The sequence below is a fragment of the Ranitomeya imitator genome, chromosome 1, assembly GCF_032444005.1.
Source record: "Ranitomeya imitator isolate aRanImi1 chromosome 1, aRanImi1.pri, whole genome shotgun sequence".
NCBI lineage: Eukaryota > Metazoa > Chordata > Amphibia > Anura > Dendrobatidae > Ranitomeya > Ranitomeya imitator.
Genome location: NC_091282.1, coordinates 854,917,483 through 854,939,380, shown reverse-complemented (window position 1 = coordinate 854,939,380; position 21,898 = coordinate 854,917,483). Strand labels below are relative to the sequence as shown.

At 48.2% G+C, this 21,898-nt stretch overlaps 1 protein-coding gene across 2 annotated transcripts in view; it reads left to right on the top strand.

The window, feature by feature from the left end:
• HDGFL2 (HDGF like 2) overlaps positions 1-21,898 on the top strand; it is a 97,376-nt gene that overhangs the window by 65,583 nt on the left and 9,895 nt on the right. The window contains exons 14-15 of one of the 2 annotated variants that reach the window (XM_069741758.1): positions 7,431-7,596; positions 16,605-16,706. In XM_069741758.1, the coding sequence (XP_069597859.1) occupies positions 7,431-7,596; positions 16,605-16,706 (268 nt within the window). Of the gene's footprint in view, positions 1-7,430; positions 7,597-16,604; positions 16,712-21,898 lie in introns of those variants that run through there. The other variant, XM_069741748.1, reaches the window with a different exon arrangement.

The window sequence follows — 21,898 nt, the reverse complement described above, 5'->3', positions numbered from 1 at the left end:
GGGACTGGTACCTTTTCCGTACCTCGACGGCATCCTCATCAAGGCTCCGTCCTTTTTCTCAGGCTCGCGTGAGCCTCTCCATCGTCCTCGACACTAGCAGTTTCGGGTGGCTTGTCGACAAGAAGAAATCCTGTCTTGTTCCCCCGCTGCTCCTTTTTTTTTTTCTGGGCGTGCTCTTCGACACTCGTCAGATCAAAGTCTTCCTTTCCCGAGGGTAAGAGATCCGTCCTTCGTCGGGACGTACACTTGCTCCAGGGTCCTCGGCTTCCCTCTTTCCGATCGGCCATGAAGGTTCTGGGGAGGATGGTAGCAACATTGGAAGCGACACCCTTTGCCCTATTTCATTCACGTCCTCTTCAGCAGGCCATCCTGTCACAGTGGGACAGGTCTGTCTTGTCCCTGGATCGTCCAATCCATCTCTCTCCCCGGGTCAATCGGTCCCTCAACTGGTGGCTGACGTCACCTCTCATCTCCCAGGGCAGGTCCTTGCTTCCAGTTTTCTGGCAAGGTGGTGAAGACGGACACCAGCCTGCTCGGCTGGGGCGTGGTGTTTCGCCACCTGACTGTTCAGGGTCGTTGGTCGGCGCAGGAGTCTTCTCGGCCGATCAATGTGCTTGAGATTCGGGCCATCTTTCTCTCCCTTCGCCACTGGGAAAGGATTCTCAGGGGTCTACCTATCCGAATCTCGGCGGACACCGCCACGGAGGTGGCATGTCAATCATCGGGGGAGACTCTGAGTTCCTTGGCCGAGGTATCCAAAATCCTCCTCCGGGCAGAGGCAATGGTTCCGGTGATATCCGCAGTGCTTATCCCCGGTGTCGACAATTGAGCCGCCGACTTCCTCAGCCGCGAGGGCCTCTCGGCAAGGAAATGGTCCTTGCATCAGGGGTTCTTACATCAGCCTTGTCTTCGATGGGGGACTCCGGACGTGGACCTCATGGCGTCCCGAATGAACATGGAGGTTCCTCGGTTCGTCTCCTGGTCTCGCGACCCTCTCGCAGTGGGCGTCGACGCTCTGGCCATTCCTTGGTCGCAGTTCGTGCTCCCCTATCTATTCCCATTCTTCCCTTGCTTCCCAAGCTGTTGAAAGGGATCAAGGCGGAGGGGTGCCGGTCATTCTGATCGCCCCGGATTGGCCCAGGAGAGCTTGGTTTGCGGAGATCGTCAATCTTCTCGCGGACACCCCCTGGTGCCTTCCAGACAGTCCCGATCTGCTGTCTCAGGGTCCGATCTGCCACCCGAATTCTCGGTCGTTCAGTTTAACAGCGTGGCTGTTGAGACCGCAGTTCTAAGAGCGTCTGGCCTTTCGGACTGGGTGATTCTCACCATGATCCAGGCTCGGAAGCCTTCGTTTTCCCAGACTCTACTATCGTACCTAAAAGACTTACTCCCGTTGGTCTGAGTCCAGCCACGTTTCATCTATGTCCTTTTCCCTGCCTTCCATCTTGGCCTTCCTCTAGGCAGGACTGGATTTGGGCCTTGCCCGGAGTTCCCTCAAGGGCCAGGTTTCTGCGCTTCCCATCCTTTTTCAGAAGACTTTAGCTTCTCGGCCACAGGTTAAGACCTGCCTTCAAGGAGCAGCCCATGCTGTCCCTCCGTATATGGCCCCTGTGGATTCATGGGTTTTTAAACCTGGTACTGGACGTTCTGAGGTTTTCCCCCTTTGAGCCTCTCAGAACTGACAGGGGAATCTCCCTATCTTGGAAGGCGGCCTTTTTTTGTGGCCATCACTTCTATCCGCGCGTTTCCGAGTTGGCGGCCTTTTCTTGCCGACCTCCGTTCTTGGTCATTCACCAGGACAAGGTGGTCCTCAGGCCTCCACCTTCGTTCCTTCCTAAGGTGGTTTCCACCTCCAACGAGGACGTCGTTTTACCTTCCTTTTGCCCAGCTCCGACTCATCCTCTGGAGCGATCGTTGAAAAAGCTGGACCTCGTCACGGCAGTGAGGATCTACCTGGATAGAACGTCCACTTTCCGGAAGACGGGTTCTCTCTTCGTCATTCCTGATGGCATGCGCAGAGGCCAACTGGCTTCTAAGGCGACTATTGCTCGCTGGATCAGAACGGCAATTCTGGAGGCTTACCGGGTCAAGAACAGTGTGCCCCTCCTGGGATCAAGGCTCACTCTACCCGGGCAATCGGCGCCTCCTGGGTGGTGCACCACAGGGCTTCCGCCCTACAGCTTTGCAAAGCGGCAACTTTGTCTTCCATCCACACGTTCGCCAAATTTTACAAGGTGCATACCTATGCTTCGGCGGACGCCAGCCTGGGCAGAAGGATCCTGCAGGCGACAGTGGTGAGTCCTCTGACCTGATGGAAGTCTGTTTTTCCCACCCCAGGGACTGCTTTGGGACGTCCCATGGTTCCTGTGTCCCCCAATGAAAGGCGATGGAGAAAACAGGATTTTTGGTTGCTTACCGTAAAATCTGTTTCTCGGAGCCTTCATTGGGGGACACAGCCCCCTCCCAAGTTGAACAGCTCTGTTTATTGTGTTATACTGTTTACGCTTGAGTTCTTTTGAACACTCTTTGAGTGTTTGAAACTGTTTATCTGTGGAGCGCTGCGGAATTTGTTGGCGCTATATAAAGTTTATTATTATTATATTTCTCTTGTACACGTTGCTTCTCCTACTGCTTTCTCACTAACTGAAGATCCTACTTCCTGTCGGAGGGGTGTATACTGCAGAGGAGGAGCTAACTTTTTTATTTGCATAGTGTCAGCCTCCTAGTGGCAGCAGCATATACCCATGATTCCTGTGTCCCCCCCCAATGAAGGCTCCGAGAAACAGATTTTACGGTAAGCAACCAAAAATCCTGTTTTTCACTTCCCAGAGCCATACCGCTTTTATTTTTCCATCAATATGGCCACGTGGAGGCTTGTTTTTTACAGGACAAGTTGTGCTTTTGAACAACACCATTCATTTTAACATATAGTGTACTGGAAAACGGGAAAAATTCCAAGTGCACTGAAATTGCAAAAAAAATGTGCAATCCCACAATTGCTGTTTGTTTTACTTGTTTGCTAACTTCACTAAATGCTAAATCTGACCTGTCATTATGATTCTCGAGGTCATTTTGAGTTCATAGACACCAAATATGTCTAGGTTCTTTTTTTTATCTAAGCGGTGAAAAGAAATTCCAAACTTTGTATAAAATAAAATATTGCACCACATTCTGATACCCGTAGCTTCTCCATTTTTCGTGATCTCTGGTTGGGTGAGGGCCTATTTTTTGCGTGCCAAGCTGATGTTTTTAATGATACCATTTTGTTGCACATATGATCTTTTGATCGCCTGTTATTGCATTTGAATGCAATGTTGCGGCGACCAAAAAACGTAATTCTGGCAGTTTGACTTTTTTCCTAGTTACGCCGTTAAGCAATTGGGTTAATCTTTTTTTCTTTTTTTTTTTTTTTTTTTTTGCGTGTGTTTTTTTCTTCTTTTTTTTTTTTTTTTGAATGGGGCAAAAGGGAAGGGAGTGATATTAACTCGTGTGTGTCTGTGTGTGTGTATATATAAATATATGTATATAATGTATATATGTGTATATGTATGTGTGTGTATATGTATGTGTGTGTGTGTATACATATAATATATACTAGCTATTGAACCCGTTCTACGCCCGGGTGGCGAGCATTATATTGGTATATGGTCTCCATCCTGGTATGTGCTGCTCCATCCTGCGCCCCCATCCTGTCATGTGCTGCTCCCATCCTGCGCCCCCATTCTGACATGTGCTGCTCCCATCCTGCGCCTCCATTCTGACATGTGCTGCACCCATCCTGCGTCCCCATCCTGTCATGTGCTGCCCTATTCTGTCATGTGCTGCTCCCATCCTGCACCACCGTTCTTTAATTTGCTGCTCCCATCCATATGCCCCATACGCTGCTCCATAAAGGTTTATGGCCCCCATAAAATGCTCCATAGTATATGCCCCGTACACTGCTCCATAAAGGTTGATGGCCCCCATAAGATGCTCCATTCCGTTCAGTGTTTATGCATACCGCGATCTCCTGGGAGCGTCACTGTGAGGCCCAGACTTCGCCGGCGCTTGCACAGTCTATAAAGGCTTCGGACAGAGTGACGCTCCCAGCGTTATATTATAGATAGATATATCTTCTTCTATATATATAATTGTCTAAGGGTTTTTCCGTCTGTCTGTCTGTGTCTGTCTGTCTGTCCTGGAAATCCCGCGTCTGATTGGTCGATGCCGCCAGGCCTCGACCAATCAGCAACGGGCACAGTGACGAAGATGTCATAATGGTTGCCATGGCGATGATGATGTCATAAAGGTTGCCTCGATCAATCAGCGACGGACACAGTCTGCCGCGAATTCTGGAATCATCATTGTCCATATACTATGGGGACATGCATATTCTAGAATACCCGATGCGTTAGAATCGGGCCACAATCTAGTGTATATAGGCCTCGACCAATCACAGACGCGGGATGTCTACGTCCTTTATGACATCATCGTCGCTGTGCCGGTCACTGATTGGTCGAGGCCTGGCGGCCTCGACCAATCAGAGAGGCGGGATTTCCAGGACAGACAGACAGACAGACGGAAAAACCCTTAGACAATTATATATATACTAGATGGCGGCCCGATTCTAACGCATCGGGTATTCTAGAATATGCATGTCCCCGTAGTATATGGACAATGATGATTCCAGAATTCGCGGCACACTGTGCCCGTCGCTGATTGGTCGAGGCAACCTTTATGACATCATTGTCGCCATGGCAACCATTATGACATCTACGTCGATACTGTGCCCGTCGCTGAATCAGAAACGTGAGATGTCTACGTCCTTTATGACATCATCGTCGCTGTGCCCGTTGCTGATTGGTCGAGGCCGCCAGTCCTCGACCAATCAGAGAGCCGGGATTTCCAGGACAGACAGACAGACGGAAAAACCCTTAGACAATTATATATATAGATATATAGATATTTGTCTAAGGGTTTTTCCGTCTGTCTGTCTGGCCTGGAAATCCCGCGTCTGATTGGTCGAGGCCGCCAGGCCTCGACCAATCAGCGACGGGCACAGCGACGATGATGTCATAAAGGACGTAGAAATCCCACGTTTCTGATTCAGCGACGGGCACAGTATCGACGTAGATGTCATAATGGTTGCCATGGCGACGATGATGTCATAAAGGTTGCCTCGACCAATCAGCGACGGGCACAGTGTGCCGCGAATTCTGGAATCATCATTGTCCATATACTACGGGGACATGCATATTCTAGAATACCCGATGCGTTAGAATCGGGCCGCCACCTAGTGTATATGTGTATGTATAGATAGATAGATAGATAGATAGATATATATATATAGAGATATATATATATATAGAGATATATATATATATATATATAGAGATATATATATATAGAGATATAGATATTTTCATATTCATTCGGTCGGTCGGTCCATATATGTCTGGACAGAGACAAAATTTTTCGAATTTTGGTTATAGACATTACCACAATGAATTTTAAACAAAACAATTCAGATGCAGTTGAAGTTCAGACTTTCAGCTTTCATTTCAGGGTATCCACATTAAAATTGGATGAAGGGTTTAGGAGTTTCAGCTCCTTAACATGTGCCAATTAATTGGACAATTGACTCCAAGGCTGTTTCATGGACTTTTGTGGGCAGTCCCTTCGTTATGTCATTCTCAATTAAGCAGATAAAAGGCCTGGAGTTGATTTGAGGTGTGGTGCTTGCATTTGGAAGGTTCTGCTGTGAAGTAAACATTTGGTCAAAGGAGCTCTCCATGCAGGTGAAACAAGCCATCGTTAAGATGCGAAAACAGAAAAAACCCATCCGAAAAAAAATTGCTACAATATTAGGAGTGTCAAAATCTACAGTTTGGTACATCCTGAGAAAGAAAGAAAGCACTGGTGAACTCATCAATGCAAAAAGACCTGAGCGCCCACGGAAGACAACAGTGGTGGATGATCGCAGAATAATCTCCATGGTGAAGAGAAACCCCTTCACAACAGCCAACCAAGTGAACAACACTCTCCAGGAGGTAGGCGTATCAATATCCAAATCTACCATAAAGAGAAGACTGCATGAAAGTAAATACAGAGGGTTCACTGCACGGTGCAAGCCACTCATAAGCATCAAGAGTAAAAAGCCTAGACTGGACTTTGCTAAAAAAAATCTAAAAAAGCCAGCACAGTTCTGGAAGAACATTCTTTGGACAGATGAAACCAAGATCAACCTCTACCAGAATGATGGAAAGAGAAAAGTATGGTGAAGGCGTGGTACAGCTCATGTTCCAAAGCATACCGCATCATCTGTAAAACACGGTGGAGGCAGCGTAATGGTTTGGGCATGCATGGCTGCCAGTGGCACTGGGTCACTAGTGTTTATTGATGATGTGACACAGGACAGAAGCAGCCGAATGAATTCTGAGCTATTCAGAGACATATTGTGTGCTCAGATCCAGCCAAATGCAGCCAAACTGATTGGTCGTCGTTTCATGCTACAGATGGACAATGACCCAAAACATAAAGCCAAAGCAACCCAGGAGTTTATTAAAGCAAAGAAGTGGAATATTCTTGAATGGCCAAGTCAGTCACCTAATCTCAACCCAACTGAGCATGCATTTCACTTGTTAAAGACTAAACTTCAGACAGAAAGGTCCACAAGCAAACAGCAACTGAAATCCACAGCAGTGAAGGCCTGGCAGAGCCTCAAAAAGGAGGAAACACAGCGTCTGGTGATGTCCATGAGTTCAAGACTTCAGGCAGTCATTGCCAACAAAGGGTTTTCAACCAAGTACTCGAAATGAACATTTTATTTAAAATTATTTAATCTGTCCAATTACTTTTGGTCCCTTTAAAACAGGGTGGCACATGTTAAGGAGCTGAAACTCCTAAACCCTTCATCCAATTTTAATGTGGATACCCTCAAATGAAAGCTGAAAGTCTGAACTTCAACTGCATCTGAATTGTTTTGTTTAAAATTCATTGTGGTAATGTTTCTAATTTTGGTTATAGACATGTTCTCTGTCCAAATATATATGGACTTATCCGTATATGTATGTATGTATGTATGTATGTATGTATGTGTGTGTGTGTGTTATATACCTATACATATATACACTCGCACACACGCCTGTATGTAGCAGAATTTGACTTGCTATGAGCAATCTTATCAAAGCAATGTTGGTGATGGACTGCACACAGATACCGCGGACCCATAGATTTTATGGATGACCTTTTATCCATGACATTAATGATGATGATTAAATAAAAAAAAGTAAGTTTCATCATTGTGTGGACAGTCTGCAAAAAAAAAAATCATTATTTGTGAACAGCTTCATAATCTATAATGCGCACGTGTTCTATCTGTGAAAACCGGACGTCAGAACGAGGCATAAGGCAGCTGTATATTTTGCTTAATAATATTACCATCTTAACAGATCCGCCGATACAAAGCTAATCCAGCTGTTATGGACAAAGCATCCGAAGTTTACAGCAGAATAAAAGCTAGTATTCTCGGCTCCAAAATGGGAAGCCAGCAGAAAACGACTGAAGGGGACAACAGTAGTCAACAATTATTAGAAACTACCAAGGAACAAGATGAAGGTAAATGATTTGAAATGACTTCTATATAATATAAATATGGGATGGTCTTTATTTCCTGCGGTAAGCAGCATTTGTTCCGCTTTCTTTTGGTAACACGGGTCTGCAAACATTTTTTTTTTCAAGAGCCTGTTTTGGTTATTCCACGTAATCTTTGTTTTTAAGTGCACTGAATCCGAAAATGACCTCCGTTTTTTGTCATAGGACATCACGTTTTCTGACAATTTTAAGTAACCATTTTAAATAAGACAATACCTCAAAATAAATGAAAATACTCATAAAATTAAATTTTTTATTACAAATGTTTCATGAAAATAATTTTTTAACTGCAATGAGCTCACTAACACACATTAAAATCAATTCTTCTTCCCTGTGAGGCTTCTCTTGGTACATTTACGCTTGTGAGTAGCATCTGGAATGTCTCTCTGAAGCGTCCAACAATAGTCTGCCATCATTGTAATGCTCCATCTTCCCTGGTATCTTCTTTCCATCTCTTTAATGTCCTGGTGGAATCGTTCACCTTGCTCTGCACTCACAGCTCCCAAATTTTCAGGAAAGTTGTCAAGGTGGGAATGGAGGAAATGCACTTTCAAACTCATCAGGCAACCTAAAGCTTGAAATGCTTTCAGCATTCGTCCGACGATTTTTTTTGTAGTCAGGGTCTTGTATATCTTCAATGCATTGATGTGAATTACCGTATATACTCGAGTATAAGCCGACTCGAGTATAAGCCTAGGGTAGGAAATGCAGCAGCTACTGGTAAATTTCAAAAATAAAAATAGATGCTCCATACCGTTCATTATTGCCCCATAGATGCTCCATATACAACTGTGCTATATACAATGCTCTGCACCGTTCATTATGGCCCCATAGATGCTCCACATAAAGCTGTGCCATATGGAATGCTCTATACCGTTCATTATGGCCCCATAGATGCTCCATAGAAAGCTGTGCCATATATATATTGCTCTGCATCGTTGATTATTGCCCCATAGATGCTCCTTATAAAGCTGTGCCATATATATATATATATATATATATATATATATATATATATATATATATATATATATATATATATATATATTGCTCTGCACCGTTGATTATGGCCCCATAGATGCTCCTTATAAAGCTGTGCCCCATATAGAATGCTCTGCACCATTCATTATGGCCCCATAGATGCTCCTTATAAAGCTGTGCCCCATATAAAATGCTCTGTACCGTTGATTATGGCCCCATAGATGCTCCTTATAAAGCTGTGCCCCATATATATTGCTCTGCACCGTTGATTATGGCCCCATAGATGCTCCTTAAAAAGCTGTTCCATATAGAATGCTGCTGCTGCAATAAAAAAAAAAAAATCACATACTCACCTGTCTTCGCTCAAGACGCCGGCGCTTTCAATAATTACCTGCTCCTCGTGCGGCTCCGTCTCCAGCACTGACGCTCAGCAGAGGGCGCGCACTGACTACGTCACCGCGCCCTCCGACCTGAGCTAGAGGACGCTGCAGAGGGAGCCACACCGGAGCGAGGAACAGGTAAATATAGCGCAGCGCTGCGCTCCCCGTATACTTACCTGCTCCTGGCGCGGTCCCTGCTGTCCCTGGCTTCCCCGACTCTGCAGCTTCTTCCTGTAATTGAGCGGTCACAGTTACCGATCATTTACAGCAATGAATATGCGGCTCCTCCCCTATGGGAGGTGGAGCCGCCTATTCATTTCTGTAATGAGCGGTGCCATGTGACCGCTCAGTACAGGAAGAATCTGCATCGCTGGGGAAGCCAGGGACTGCGCCGCAGCAGGTAAGTATAACTACACAGCCCCCGCTCCCCCTCCCCTGCCGACCTCCCGGTATATGACTCGAGTATAAGCCGAGAGGGGGACTTTCAGCCCAAAAAAATGGGCTGAAAATCTCGGCTTATACTCGAGTATATACGGTAATTAATAGTAATTTTGACGTTCAAAACCCTAAGATAAAAAAAAATACCAAAAATTGAGAAAAATATACTAAATTTGAAGTTGAAGAGAATTTTGCATTTTGTGTTAAATCCTGACGTCCAGGATTTTTTTTTCGTTTTCAGCACACCAAAATACATGGAAATTACATGAAAATATTCAAACAGCTTTTTAGTCGCAGACCTGTGTAATCAGTGAGGGGCCATACCCCAACCAATCAAAAGTTCTGACTTGCCTCTGACAACGCTCTCATTACTCTTTAAAAAGAAGGTATCATCAGAAAATAACCCATTGTTTAAATCGGCTCATTTTGGGGTGGTGGTGTCTTTATTTCTTCCAGATCATTATTTGTATTAGAAAAATAAAGTTAGTAATCTTCACACTGGCCACGTTACCTTTTTTATTTTCCTTATAATTCCTGCATGAGGAAGTGAAACAGTTTGAGGAGGATGAGGAGTTCTCAGCGGGCTCCGTAGCACAGACAGGATTGTAATACTGGGTAACGCCTCTATTCACAACTAATTACACAGAATGCCACATCTGACACATTTCTCGCACGCACGCACGCACGCACGGTCAGGGGTCCGCATTATTGAGTGGTTGAATCAATAGTAACTTTTTTTTTTTAATAACGGTTATTCATTAACCTTTTTAAAGGTAAATGTCTCCAGGAAATGACCTTGTTTAAATCTAGTGTTAAAGGGTTTGTATCCAGTTACTCCCTATCAATACATTAGGAGATAATTATTGATCAGTTAGGGTCTAGCCACTGTAAAGCTAAGCAGTCCTGAGAATGGAGTTCGGGAGCACCCCTTGTGAATGTACTGAACGTAGAGGAAGCATTCAGTCTCCAGTGCAACAACCTCTTAACAATCCACAAATTATTCCCTATTGGGATAACTTGGTGCAAACCGTTCCAACAATCATGGGTAATTTACGGTAATTATTTAGGGATTTATTCCTGCCATGGACAAGGCAAAACTGCTGAAACAAGGTGGTTGGCACTTGACTTTTTTCCTTCTAGTGATGAAAAATATACGTTTTATTGGAGCATTTCTCCGCTGCTGGACCACTTGTGTTTCTGATAATCTTGTCGTAGTCTGAGATTTCTCCATCGCCACATTGGGGGAAACAGGACCGTGGGTGTATGCTGCTGTCACTAGGAGGCTGACACTAAGTAAATACAAAAAAGGTTAGCTCATCCTCTGCAGTATACACCGCCTACTGGCTCCGGATAATACCAGTTCTTGCTTGGTGTCAGTAGGAGGCACACTGCGTCTGTTTCCTTCCAGACGTTTTTATTTTTATTTTTTCAAGAGGATGAAGGGGGCGACGGACCCTTTTAAGGGGTCCGATCTCCCCCCGAAACACCCAACAGGCGAGCACGGCGAGTTTACTACCCGTACCCTTTCCTGCGACGTGGGATGCTCGGCCGTGGACATGCCCTGTGAAATCCTAGGGGAGCGAACCCTTAGGATACACAGAGGCCATCTTCCCAGAGTGCTGTTCGGCCACCCTCCCTCTGCTCCACCACTAAAAGAATAGCGGTGCTGCAAGGAGCTTCTCAGTCCCTCTCCAGCTCCTCATCAAGAGGGCACTGGATCGAGGTGGACTGCATCGCCCCTCATACCTTGCCTGAAGAGGATCTCAAGCGGTGAGTCTTCTGGGGTAAGTGGGGGCTCCCGAGCGCACCGCGGGCTCGGACGCATCTTGCGGCCAGGCACCGCTAGTTTAGTCCCCGGCTTCTGACTCTGCTAGGCCGCGGTCCGCCCACAGCGTGCGTCACGTGTGAGGCCCCGTCCACCACTTCAGCGCTTCTCGCACACTGCGAGAAGCGCCCTCCAAGCTCTCGGCAGCCATCTTGCCACAACAGGGGGACCTCAATGCCACTTCTCACCGGTGCAGCATCTGGACAAAGGACCTGGGTACGTGCGCTGGCACTGACAGCTCCCTTCCTTCTGCAGGCTCCGCTCTACAAAGTGCTCCATTTTTACTAGCTGCACAGTGCTCCGCTTTACTGGCTGCACAGTGCTCCGTTTTTACTGCATGCACAGCCTGCACGGAGATTAGCAGACAACATGTCTCTGCCTAAACACAAAAAGTCTGCAAAAACGCATACAGTGTTCTTTACTTCTTGCACCTCCAGGCTGCGCTACCAAGCGGGCATACTGCCCCGCTCTGTAATGCTTGTGACCCTAAAAGCGCTGAGGAGCCCCCCGCCGCAAACGAGCCCACGGCTTTGTCACTTTCGCAGTCTATGGCTTCTTTGACTAAGGCTATTGAGTCCCTCCAGGATCCAACCAGGAGCAGGACCACTGATCCGCCTATTCAGGAGCATCCACCTATGGCTGCGGAATCTTCAGCCTGCAGGGGCCACTCTCATTCAAAGCACAAGCGGCCATCTAGGAAGCGCGTCCCTAGCTCGTCCCCTAGGCCCTCTGGTGCCTCGCCGTCTGGTAGCTCTGCTTCCCGCTCTCGCTCCCCAGGCACCTCTTCCGACCAGGACTCTGATACTGAGTCCGATGGGCCTCTAGATCTGGAGTCGCCAGGTTATCAGAGCACTATAGATAGTCTCATTGAGGCCGTCAACCAGTCCCTTCAGGTCGACGAGGAACTGGCGACTTCCAGTACGGATAATTTGGTGTCCTTCAAAAGGACTAAACGTACTCACAGGGTGTTTGTCAATCACCCGGAGTTCCAGGCCATAGTCCAGCGACATGGGGAGCGTCCAGACAAACGTTTTCACTGCCAGAGATCTCTTGAGTCCAAATATCCCTTTTCTCCTGATCTCCTAAAACAATGGATAGAATCCCTCCTGTGGATCCTCCTGTCTCACGTTTGTCCTCTAAAACTATCCTATCTGCGCCGGACGGATCTTCTATCAAAGATCCTACGGACCGCCTAGTTGACAGCCTCGCCCGTTCAGTCTTTGAGTCTTCAGGCTCGGCACTCTTCCCCTCCTTCGCTGCTACCTGGGTAGCCAAAGCTGTGGCCTTTTGGGCAGACTCTCTGCATAAGACCTTACAGAACAGCGACCTTTCTCCTGACATAGCGGAGCTTGCAAATCAAATCTCCTTGGCTGGCGATTACTTAGTAAACGCTTCCCTGGACGCGGCTAACTGCTCTGCACTTACGGCTGCTAACGCTGTGGCGATTAGGAGAGCGCTATGCCTGAGGAACTGGCGAGCGGACTCCGTATCTAAAAAGTCGCTCACATCTCTGCCATATCTTAGTGGCCGTCTTTTTGGTGAAAAACTGGACAAACTGATTTCTGACCTAAGGGAGGTAAAAGTACTTTCCTTCCCCAGCAGAGATTCAGACAAACGTTCCGACGACAGCCACAGGCCCGCTTTCGGCCCTTTTGTGGAACCTACTCATGGCATTCATCGGCCAGTTCACCTGGTTCTTGGCGCCATGCCGCCAGAGACAAGACCCCTCAGGCTTCATACAGGCCCAACCATTCCTGGAGGGGCCGCTCCATACAATCTAGGTCCAGGGGATCCAGACCCCAATCATCTTCTTCCAAATGACTTGCAATCCCGTCTGGACGACACCAGCAAAGTTGGCGGACGCCTTCTCTTGTTCCATCATGCCTGGCTCGCCGTCGTGGGTCAGGGATCTGGTATCCTCCGGTTACAAAATCGATTTTTCTTATCCCCCCCCAAAACCCGGTTTTTCGCATCCCGCCCTCCCAAAGCGGGAAGGCGCGCCCGAGCTTTTTCCCAGGCCATCCAGTCGCTCCGTTCCGTCATTGCCTCGATGGAACACTGCAAATTTTTAGCATCCATCGACATCCGGGATGCATACCTCCACATCCCAATCTTCCCGCCTCATCAAAGTTTTCTCTGCTTTGCCGTCGGAGAGGAACACTTTCAGTTCAGGGCCTTGCCTTTCGGCCTCGCCACCACCCCCAGAGTTTTAACAAAGGTCATGGCCATTCTGCATTCTCGGGGCTTAGTCGTTTTCCCCTCTCTAGTCGACTTACTAGTCAAAGGCCCATCCTTCCGAGCCTGCGAGGAGTGCGTCCGCATTTCCTTGGATGCTCTTTCTCGGCTGGGCTGGTTGATCAATTTGAAGAAGTCATCCCTTCTTCCAGCTCAACAGATTTCCTTCCTGGGCATGACCTTGGACACGTCCCTACGGTTGGTGCTTCTTCCTCGGGACAAGGTCCTGGCTCTTCAACAGGGGGTCTGGAAGCTTCTTCGGCCGTCCCTCTGCTCCATCCGTTTCGGCATTAGGATTCTCGGAAAAATGGTGGCCGCAATGGAAGTGATTCCTTTTGCGCAACTACACCTCCGCCCCCTCGAGCACGCTCTTCTGGATGCATGGGACGGGAGTCTGTTTTCCCTCGACCAACTATGTCTCCTCTCCCCTCGGGTCAGGCAGACACTCCTCCAATGGTGGATGCTCCAATCCTCTCCTCCAAGGGAGGTCCTTCCTCCCGGTCCATTGGCTGGTAGTCACCACCGATGCCAGCCTAGTAGGCTGGGGAGTGGTTTTTCGCCATCACACTGCGCAGGGAACCTGGCCTTGTCACGAGTCTCGTCTTCGAATCAACATCCTGGAGATAAGGGCGATCAGGCTGTCCCTAAAGGGGTTCCATCATATCCTTGCAGGTTGCCCCATCCGTATCCAGTCGGACAATGACCACGGCAGTGGCTTATATATATCAGGGGGGCACCCGCAGCAGAGCTGCAATGCGCGAGGTAGAACACATCCTTCGCTGGGCCGAACACAACCACTCTGTCATATCAGCCGTTCACATTCCAGGAGTGGAGAATTGGGTTGCGGACTTCCTCAGCCGGCAAGGTCTTGCCTCAGGAGAGTGGTCTCTCTATCAGGACGTATTCTAACAAATCTGTCTTCGTTGGGGTACTCCGGATGTAGACCTGATGGCTTCCTGGTTCAATGCCAAGGTACCTCAGTTTGTGGCCCGGTCCCGGGATCCCAGAGCAATCGGAGTGGACACGCTAGTCCTTCCCTGGAGTCAGTTTGACCTCCCTTACCTCTTTCCCCCCTGCCCCTGCTCCCCAGAGTCATCAGGAAGATCAGAGCAGAGGGTGTCCCGGTAATTCTCATCGCCCCGGATTGGCCTCGCCGGGCGTGGTATGCAGAGCTGGTCCAGCTCATCGCAGACATTCCTTGGCGCCTACCAGATCGCCCGGATCTACTTTCTCAGGGCCCGATCTACCACCAGAACTCAGGGACCCGGTGTTTGACAGCTTGGCCGTTGAATCCTGGGTTCTTACTCAAGCGGGTTTTTCCCGCGAGGTAGTTTCCACCTTGATCAGTGCCCGAAAGCCGATGTCATCGCGCATCTACCATCGGACCTGGAAGATCTTTTTTGATTAGTGCAGAAGCAGAGGTCGCCCTCTGATGGTTTTCAACATCCTTACCATCCTGGATTTCCTCCAATCCGGTCTGGACTTGGGGCTTTCGCCGAGTTCCCTTAAAGGGCAAGTCTCGGCCTTGTCAGTCCTTTCAACGAAAAATCGCTTCCAAACCTCAGGTCAGAACGTTCTTTCAGGGAGTCTCTCACGTGGTGCCTCCCTACAAGATACCGCTAGAGGCTTGGGACCTTAATCTGGTCCTAGGTGTCCTACAGGAATCTCCCTTCGAGCCGTTGCAGGACATCTCTCTGCATCTCCTTTCATGGAAAGTGGCTTTTCTCGTTGCTCTTACCTCGATCAGACGAGTCTCGGAGTTGGTGGCTCTTTCCTGTAGGACGTCGTTCCTTACGTTCCACCGGGACAAGGTAGTTCTCCGACCGTCCCCTACTTTCCTCCCGAAGGTGGTGTCCTCCTTCCACCTCCAATGAGGACTTCTTCCTTCCGTCTTTTTGCCCTGCTCCAACGCACCACGTGGAGAAGGCTCTTCACTCCTTGGATCTTGTCAGAGCCCTCAGGAAGTATGTGTCCACGACTGCACCTTTTCGACAGACGGATGCTCTGTTCGTGCTCCAGGTGGGACATCGGGAGGGACTGGCCGCCTCTAAGTCGACAATCACCAGATGGATTCGGTCGACTATTCAGGAGGCTTACCGCATCAGAGGCAAGCCTATCCCTGCGGGCCTCAGGGCATACTCCACTCGGTCGGTGGGTGCTTCCTAGGCAATTCGGAATCAAGCGTCTGCAGAGCAGGTTTGCAAAGCTGCGACCTGGTCTAGCCTGCACACCTTTTCAAAGCATTGCAGTGTCCATACTCGGGCATCTTCAGATGCAAGCCTGGGTAGGCGTATTCTGCAGGCAGCGGTAGCGCACCTGTAGTCAGCAGGTGCCATAAGTTTACACTGTTGGGTTGTTATTCCCCACCCAGGGACTGCTTTTGGACATCTCACGGTCCTGTGTCCCCCAATGTGGCGATGGAGAAATAGGGATTTTTGTGTACTCACCGTAAAATCCTTTTCTCCGAGCCACTCATTGGACACGGCACCCACCCTTGTTTGGTTTGTTGTGTTCTAGTCTCTGATATGTTGTTTCTATGGTTGAGTTTTTTTTGTTAATCTCCTACTGCTTTGCTACGAACTGGTATTATCCGGAGCCAGTGGGCGGTGTATACTGCAGAGGAGGAGCTAACCCTTTTTTGTATTTACTTAGTGTCAGCCTCCTAGTGACAGCAGCAAACACCCACGGTCCTGTGTCCCCCAATGAATGGCTCGGAGAAAAGGATTTTACGGTGAGTACACAAAAATCCCTATTTTCAGCACGCTCTTGAAACAAACGGTCCTGTAGAAATCCTGCCGAGCACACTAGGGGTAATCCACTGATCTCCTCTACTTCTGTTTTAAGACTGGATCAGGGGACTGGGCTTAATTATCATATTGTCCTGCTGCAGACCTGACACAGAAGGGGGCGCCTCTCTCAAAATGAAATATTTTAGTGCACCCTCTTTTGGGGTATAAATTTAATTTTTATTTCTACTTCTGATTTTGTGTATGTCTACTTTGTAAATATTTCCCCGAAACCATTTACAATGGAAGGTGATTTTAGCGAATTTGTAAAATATTACACACTAAGTTCTACTTCTAATGGAGGTGTTTTTCTTTTCTTCCTCTCAGCTTTACCATTAAATGGAGATTCTGTGTCTCTTGAGAATGAGGCCAAGAAAGATGATCATCCGGATCCCATACCTGTACAGGACTCTGCTGTGGATGAATGCAGTTAGTATTTTTTCCAGCAATATACAGTACATACTTGAATGTTACTATCAAAATCTTTTTAGATTTTCAGGTTACACACCAGTTGTATAATATTTTCCGGTTCACTTTTAGGCTCTGTTTACACAAGTCACTATTCAGGAGCACTGATGCAGTATCCATTACTTTTCAGCTGCAAAAAATAGCATGGCGTGCGGTGCTGTTCTTGCTAAAACCTGGAAGGAACAAAATTATTATTTATATAGCACCATTGATTCCATGGTGCTTTACACGAGAAGGGGTTACATACAAGTTACAGATATCACTTACAGTAAACAAACTAACAATGACAGACTGATACAGAGGGGCGAGGACCCTGCCCTTGCGGGCTAAAGGTACTGTCACACTAGACGATATCGCTAGCGATCCGTGACGTTGCAGCGTCCTCGCTAGCGATATCGTCCAGTGTGACAGGCAGCAGCGATCAGGCCCCTGCTGGGAGATCGCTGGTCGGGGAAGAAAGTCCAGAACTTTATTCCGTCGCTGGACTCCCCGCAGACATCGCTGAATCGGCGTGTGTGACACCGATTCAGCGATGTCTTCACTGGTAACCAGGGTAAACATCGGGTAACTAAGCGCAGGGCCGCGCTTAGTAACCCGATGTTTACCCTGGTTACCAGCGTAAAAAAACAAACAGTACATACTTACATTCAGCTGTCTGTCCCTTGCCGTCTGGTTCCTGCACTGACTGCTGGCTGTAAAGTGAAAGCAGAGCACAGCCACAGCGGTGAGTCACCGCTGTGTGACTCACCTCTGTGCTGTGCTTTCACTTTCACTTTACGGCCAGCAGTCAGTGCAGGAACCAGACGGCAAGGGACAGACAGCTGAATGTAAGTATGTACTGTTTGTTTTTTTACGCTGGTAACCAGGGTAAACATCGGGTTACTAAGCGCGGCCCTGCGCTTAGTTACCCGATGTTTACCCTGGTTACCGGGGACCTCGGGATCGTTGGTCGCTGGAGAGCTGTCTGTGTGACAGCTCTCCAACGACCAAACAGCGACGCTGCAGCGATCCGGATCGTTGTCGGTATCGCTGCAGCGTCGCTAAGTGTGACGGTACCTTTACATTCTGCAGGATCATGGGGAAGCAGACAGTAGGTTGAGGGTTGCAGGAGCTCCGGTGTTGGTGAGGCGGTAGCTTTGGTAGTGGTGAGGAGGCAGCAGGGTCAGTGCAGGCTGTAGGCTTTCCTGAAGAGATGGGTTTTCAGGTTCCGTATGAAGGATCCGAGTGTGTTTGATAGTCGGATGTGTTGGGGCAAAGAATTCCAGAGGATGGGGGATATTCGTGAGAAGTCTTAGAGGCGGTTGGATGAGTAGCGAATAAGTGTGGAGGAGAGAAGGAGGTCTTGGGAGGACCGAAGATCACGTGAGGGAAGATATCGGGAGATTAGTTCAGAGATATATGGAGGAGACAGGTTGTGGATGGCTTTGTAGGTCAGTGTTAGTAATTTGAACTGGATACGCTGAGGGAATGGGAGTCAGTGAAGAGATTGCAGAGGGGGGAAGCAGAGGAGAGAGATGGATTAGTCGGGCAGCAGAGTTAAGGATGGACTGGAGAGGTGCAAGGGTGTTAGCAGGGAGGCCGCAGAAAAGGATATTGCAGTAGTCAAGGCGGGAGATGATGAGGGCGTGCACAAGCATTTTAGTAGATTGACTGTTGAGGAAAGGACGGATTCTGGAGATATTTTTGAGCTGGAGGCGACAGGAGGTGGAAAGGGCTTGGATGTGCAGTTTGAAGGACAGGGCAGAGTCGGTTCCTCCGAGGCAGCGGACTTCCGGTACGGGGGAAAGCATGATATCATTGATTGCAATAGATAGGTCAGGTAAGGAAGATCTATGGGATGGAGGAAAGATGATGAGTTCAGATTTGTCCACATTGAGTTTGAGGAACCGAGAGGAGAAGGAGGATATGGCTGATAGGCACTCTGGGATTCTGGACAGCAGATCAGTGACGTATGGGCCAAATGCAAGCATTTCCTGAACTGTGGCCAAATTTTGCCGACTAAGACTGCTCAGGAAACCATTCAAATTTCGAGTCATGACTAACCTTGTTCATGCTAGTTCTTATGAAACAGCATGTTGGAGTTGAAGGCACCTGATACTTAACAAATTAGGCATGTCTTAAAATGGTGTGCGCCTTGCCACAAATCTTACTCCAGTCTGTGATGAATGAGCTAATATTTTTATTCCCTGGAAACAAAAAATAGAATGAACTTCTAAGACTTTTTTTCCTCCCACAAATGACCGATCTAGAACATTGACAAGTACCCACTGGTGGGTTGCAATCTTTACAAAGACTATATGGGTATGTGTAAGGCGTGCAGGTCTTGTCTATGCTTCCCATCAAGTATATGGAGTCCTAACCATAATCGCTGAGCGTATGTGAGGTGGGGCAGCACAGGTCAAGGAAAAGTATATTTTAGTGCTCGGAAATTTAGTTTTTCTTGCCGCAGCTGAATGATTTACGTCTGTTAACCAGCATAAGTACATGTGGGGGTTGACTGGTTGCTAGGGAATCCCCACATGTAATCAAGCTGGCTAAGGGATGTAAATCATTTCGCTGAGGTGAAAAAAGCTAAATCTCTGAGCACTAAAAAATACTTGGAGGACACCCGAGCGTGCTCGAGAAATCTCGAGTAACGAGTATATTCACTCATCACTAGTCAGAGACCCACGGAACACCTGCATGCATAGTGGTGACCATTTTTTGGAGCGGGAGAGAATGTGGGCAAACATAAGTAAAAATAATGGTCTACACACTGCCTTTTCTTCCTGTTGGATCATCATGTTTACATCTGATACAGTTGGCCACTCTGTCATCTGGGATTTGTGTGTGCATATATAGATCTACTATATAATTGTCTAAGGGTCACTTCCGTCTGTCTGTCCGTCCTTCCTTCTGTCTGTCCTTCTGTCTGTCACGGATATTCATTGGTCACGGCCTCTGTCTGTCATGGAATCCAAGTCGCTGATTGGTCTTGCCAGTTGCCTGTCATGGCTGCCGCGACCAATTAGCGACGGACACAGTCCGATTAGTCCCTCCCTGCAGTCAGTTCCCGCTCCATACTCCCCTCCGGTCACCGCTCACACAGGGTTAATGCCAGCGGTGACGGACCGCGTTATGCCGTGGGTTACGCACTCCGTTACCGCTGCTATTAACTTTGTGTTTCCCCAGCGTTTTACTATTGATGCTGCCTATGCAGCGTCAATAGTAAAAAAATCTAATGTTAAAAATAATAATAAAAAAAAAACCTGCTATACTCGCCCTCCGTAGTCTGAGGATGCGCTCAAGCCTTCCGCCAGCTTCCAGTCCCAGAGATGCATTGCGAAATAACCCAGAAGACTTAGCGGTCTCGCGAGACCGCTAAGTCTTCTGGGTAATTTTGCAATGCATCCTGGGAACGGAAGATAGCGGCAGCCGCGCGCCCATCGCCACAGCGCCGTTGGATCCCAGGGGGTGAGTATGTAACTATTTCTTCTTTTTTTTTTTAACAGGGATATGTGCCCACACTGCTAAATACTGCATGAGCTGCATTGGCTACGTGGGCAGTACTGTATACTACATGGCTGCTATATACTACGTGGGTAGTACTATATACTACATGGCTGCTGTATACTACGTGGCCTGTGTTAGATACTGTGTGGGCTGCGTTATATACAACACATCGGGTATTCTACAATATGTATATAGCAGCCACATACTATATAGCACAGGCCACGTACTATTTGTCTGCTATATACTGCATGGCTCCAATATACTATGTTGGCTGTGCTATATAGTATGTGGCTGCTATATACATACATATTCTAGAATACCCGATGCGTTAGAATCGGGCCACCATCTAGTTTTATATACTACACTTGCGTTTTTCCCAATTTTTCATTTCCTCTAACACCCACAATCGTTCCTGCCCATTTTTTTCACACACATCCCTTCCTCAAGGTCACGTTTCCCCCTCCCTTTTATTATTGTATTGATGTAGGTCTTTTTCACATTGATAAGTTTCCACTTATGTTCTTTTCCTTTTCTTATATTCTTAATTCTCTTTGCCTACATTTTCTCATCCTTCCAAAAATGGCCACTGATATGGGCTCATGCATGTCGGCGCTCCGTTCCGCCCGCAGCCTTTCAAGGCATCTACATGGGGTAGCGTGGGTCCCTGACGTCACAGCAAACTTTTCTTCTTCGCCTCATTGGGGGACACAGACCATGGGTGTATGCTGCTGCCACCAGGAGGCTGACACTAAGTGATACAAAGAAAGTTCTCTCCTCCCCTGCAGTATACACCCTCCTGCTGGCTCTCAGCTAACCGGTTCTTGCTTAGTGTCCGTAGGAGGCACATGGGTCTGTTTCAGACCCCAACGTTTTTATTTTATTGTTTACTTTTCTGTAAATTTTTATTTTTTAATTAACGGAGTGAAGGGGGCGACGGTTCCTTTCAAGGTTCCGATCTCCCCCGAACCATCAACAGGCGAGCACGGCGAGTATACCTCCCCGTACCCTCTCCTGCGACGTGGGAAGCCATGCCCGAGCTCACTTCAGGGGCGACGGTTCCTTTCATGGTCCCGATCTCCCCACATCAGCAGCAGGCGACCACATGGAGTGCCGCCTCCATGTATCCTCTCCTGGAGCCAGGCCTAATGCCGGACAACTGGCCCTGTCCACCCGGACTGAATTCCATGGATGTACTGAGGCCCCTCTCTATGGCGTCCGAGCAGCCCCCACTGTTCCACCACTATGAAAGCGGATGGCACAAGGAGGCGGACGGTTCCTCTCCACCTCCCTAACAAAGGGATGATGGATTGAGGTTTATGCCTGCACCGTCCACGCTGCACAGAACAGCGCTGAAACCCACATCCGCGGCGGCTCCATGCCGGGACGCGCATCAATGGTGAGTGGATCCATCTTCAGAGGGATATCCACATGCTGACAGGCAGCCTCAGCCACTTCCCTGTGGCCCACCTCTCTGAGGTAACGCTCCGGCCGGCTGCAAAAATTTAGCCCCCGGCTTCGGCCGATGTGTAGGACGCATCCTGGAAGTCTTGCCTGGAACACCCCGCTGGTGTCGCCCGCCGGCTACAGAAATTTAGGCCCCGGCTTAGGCCTATTCAACATTGTGTCCGTGGTTCCGCCCCCCGAATTGGCGCTTCTCGCTC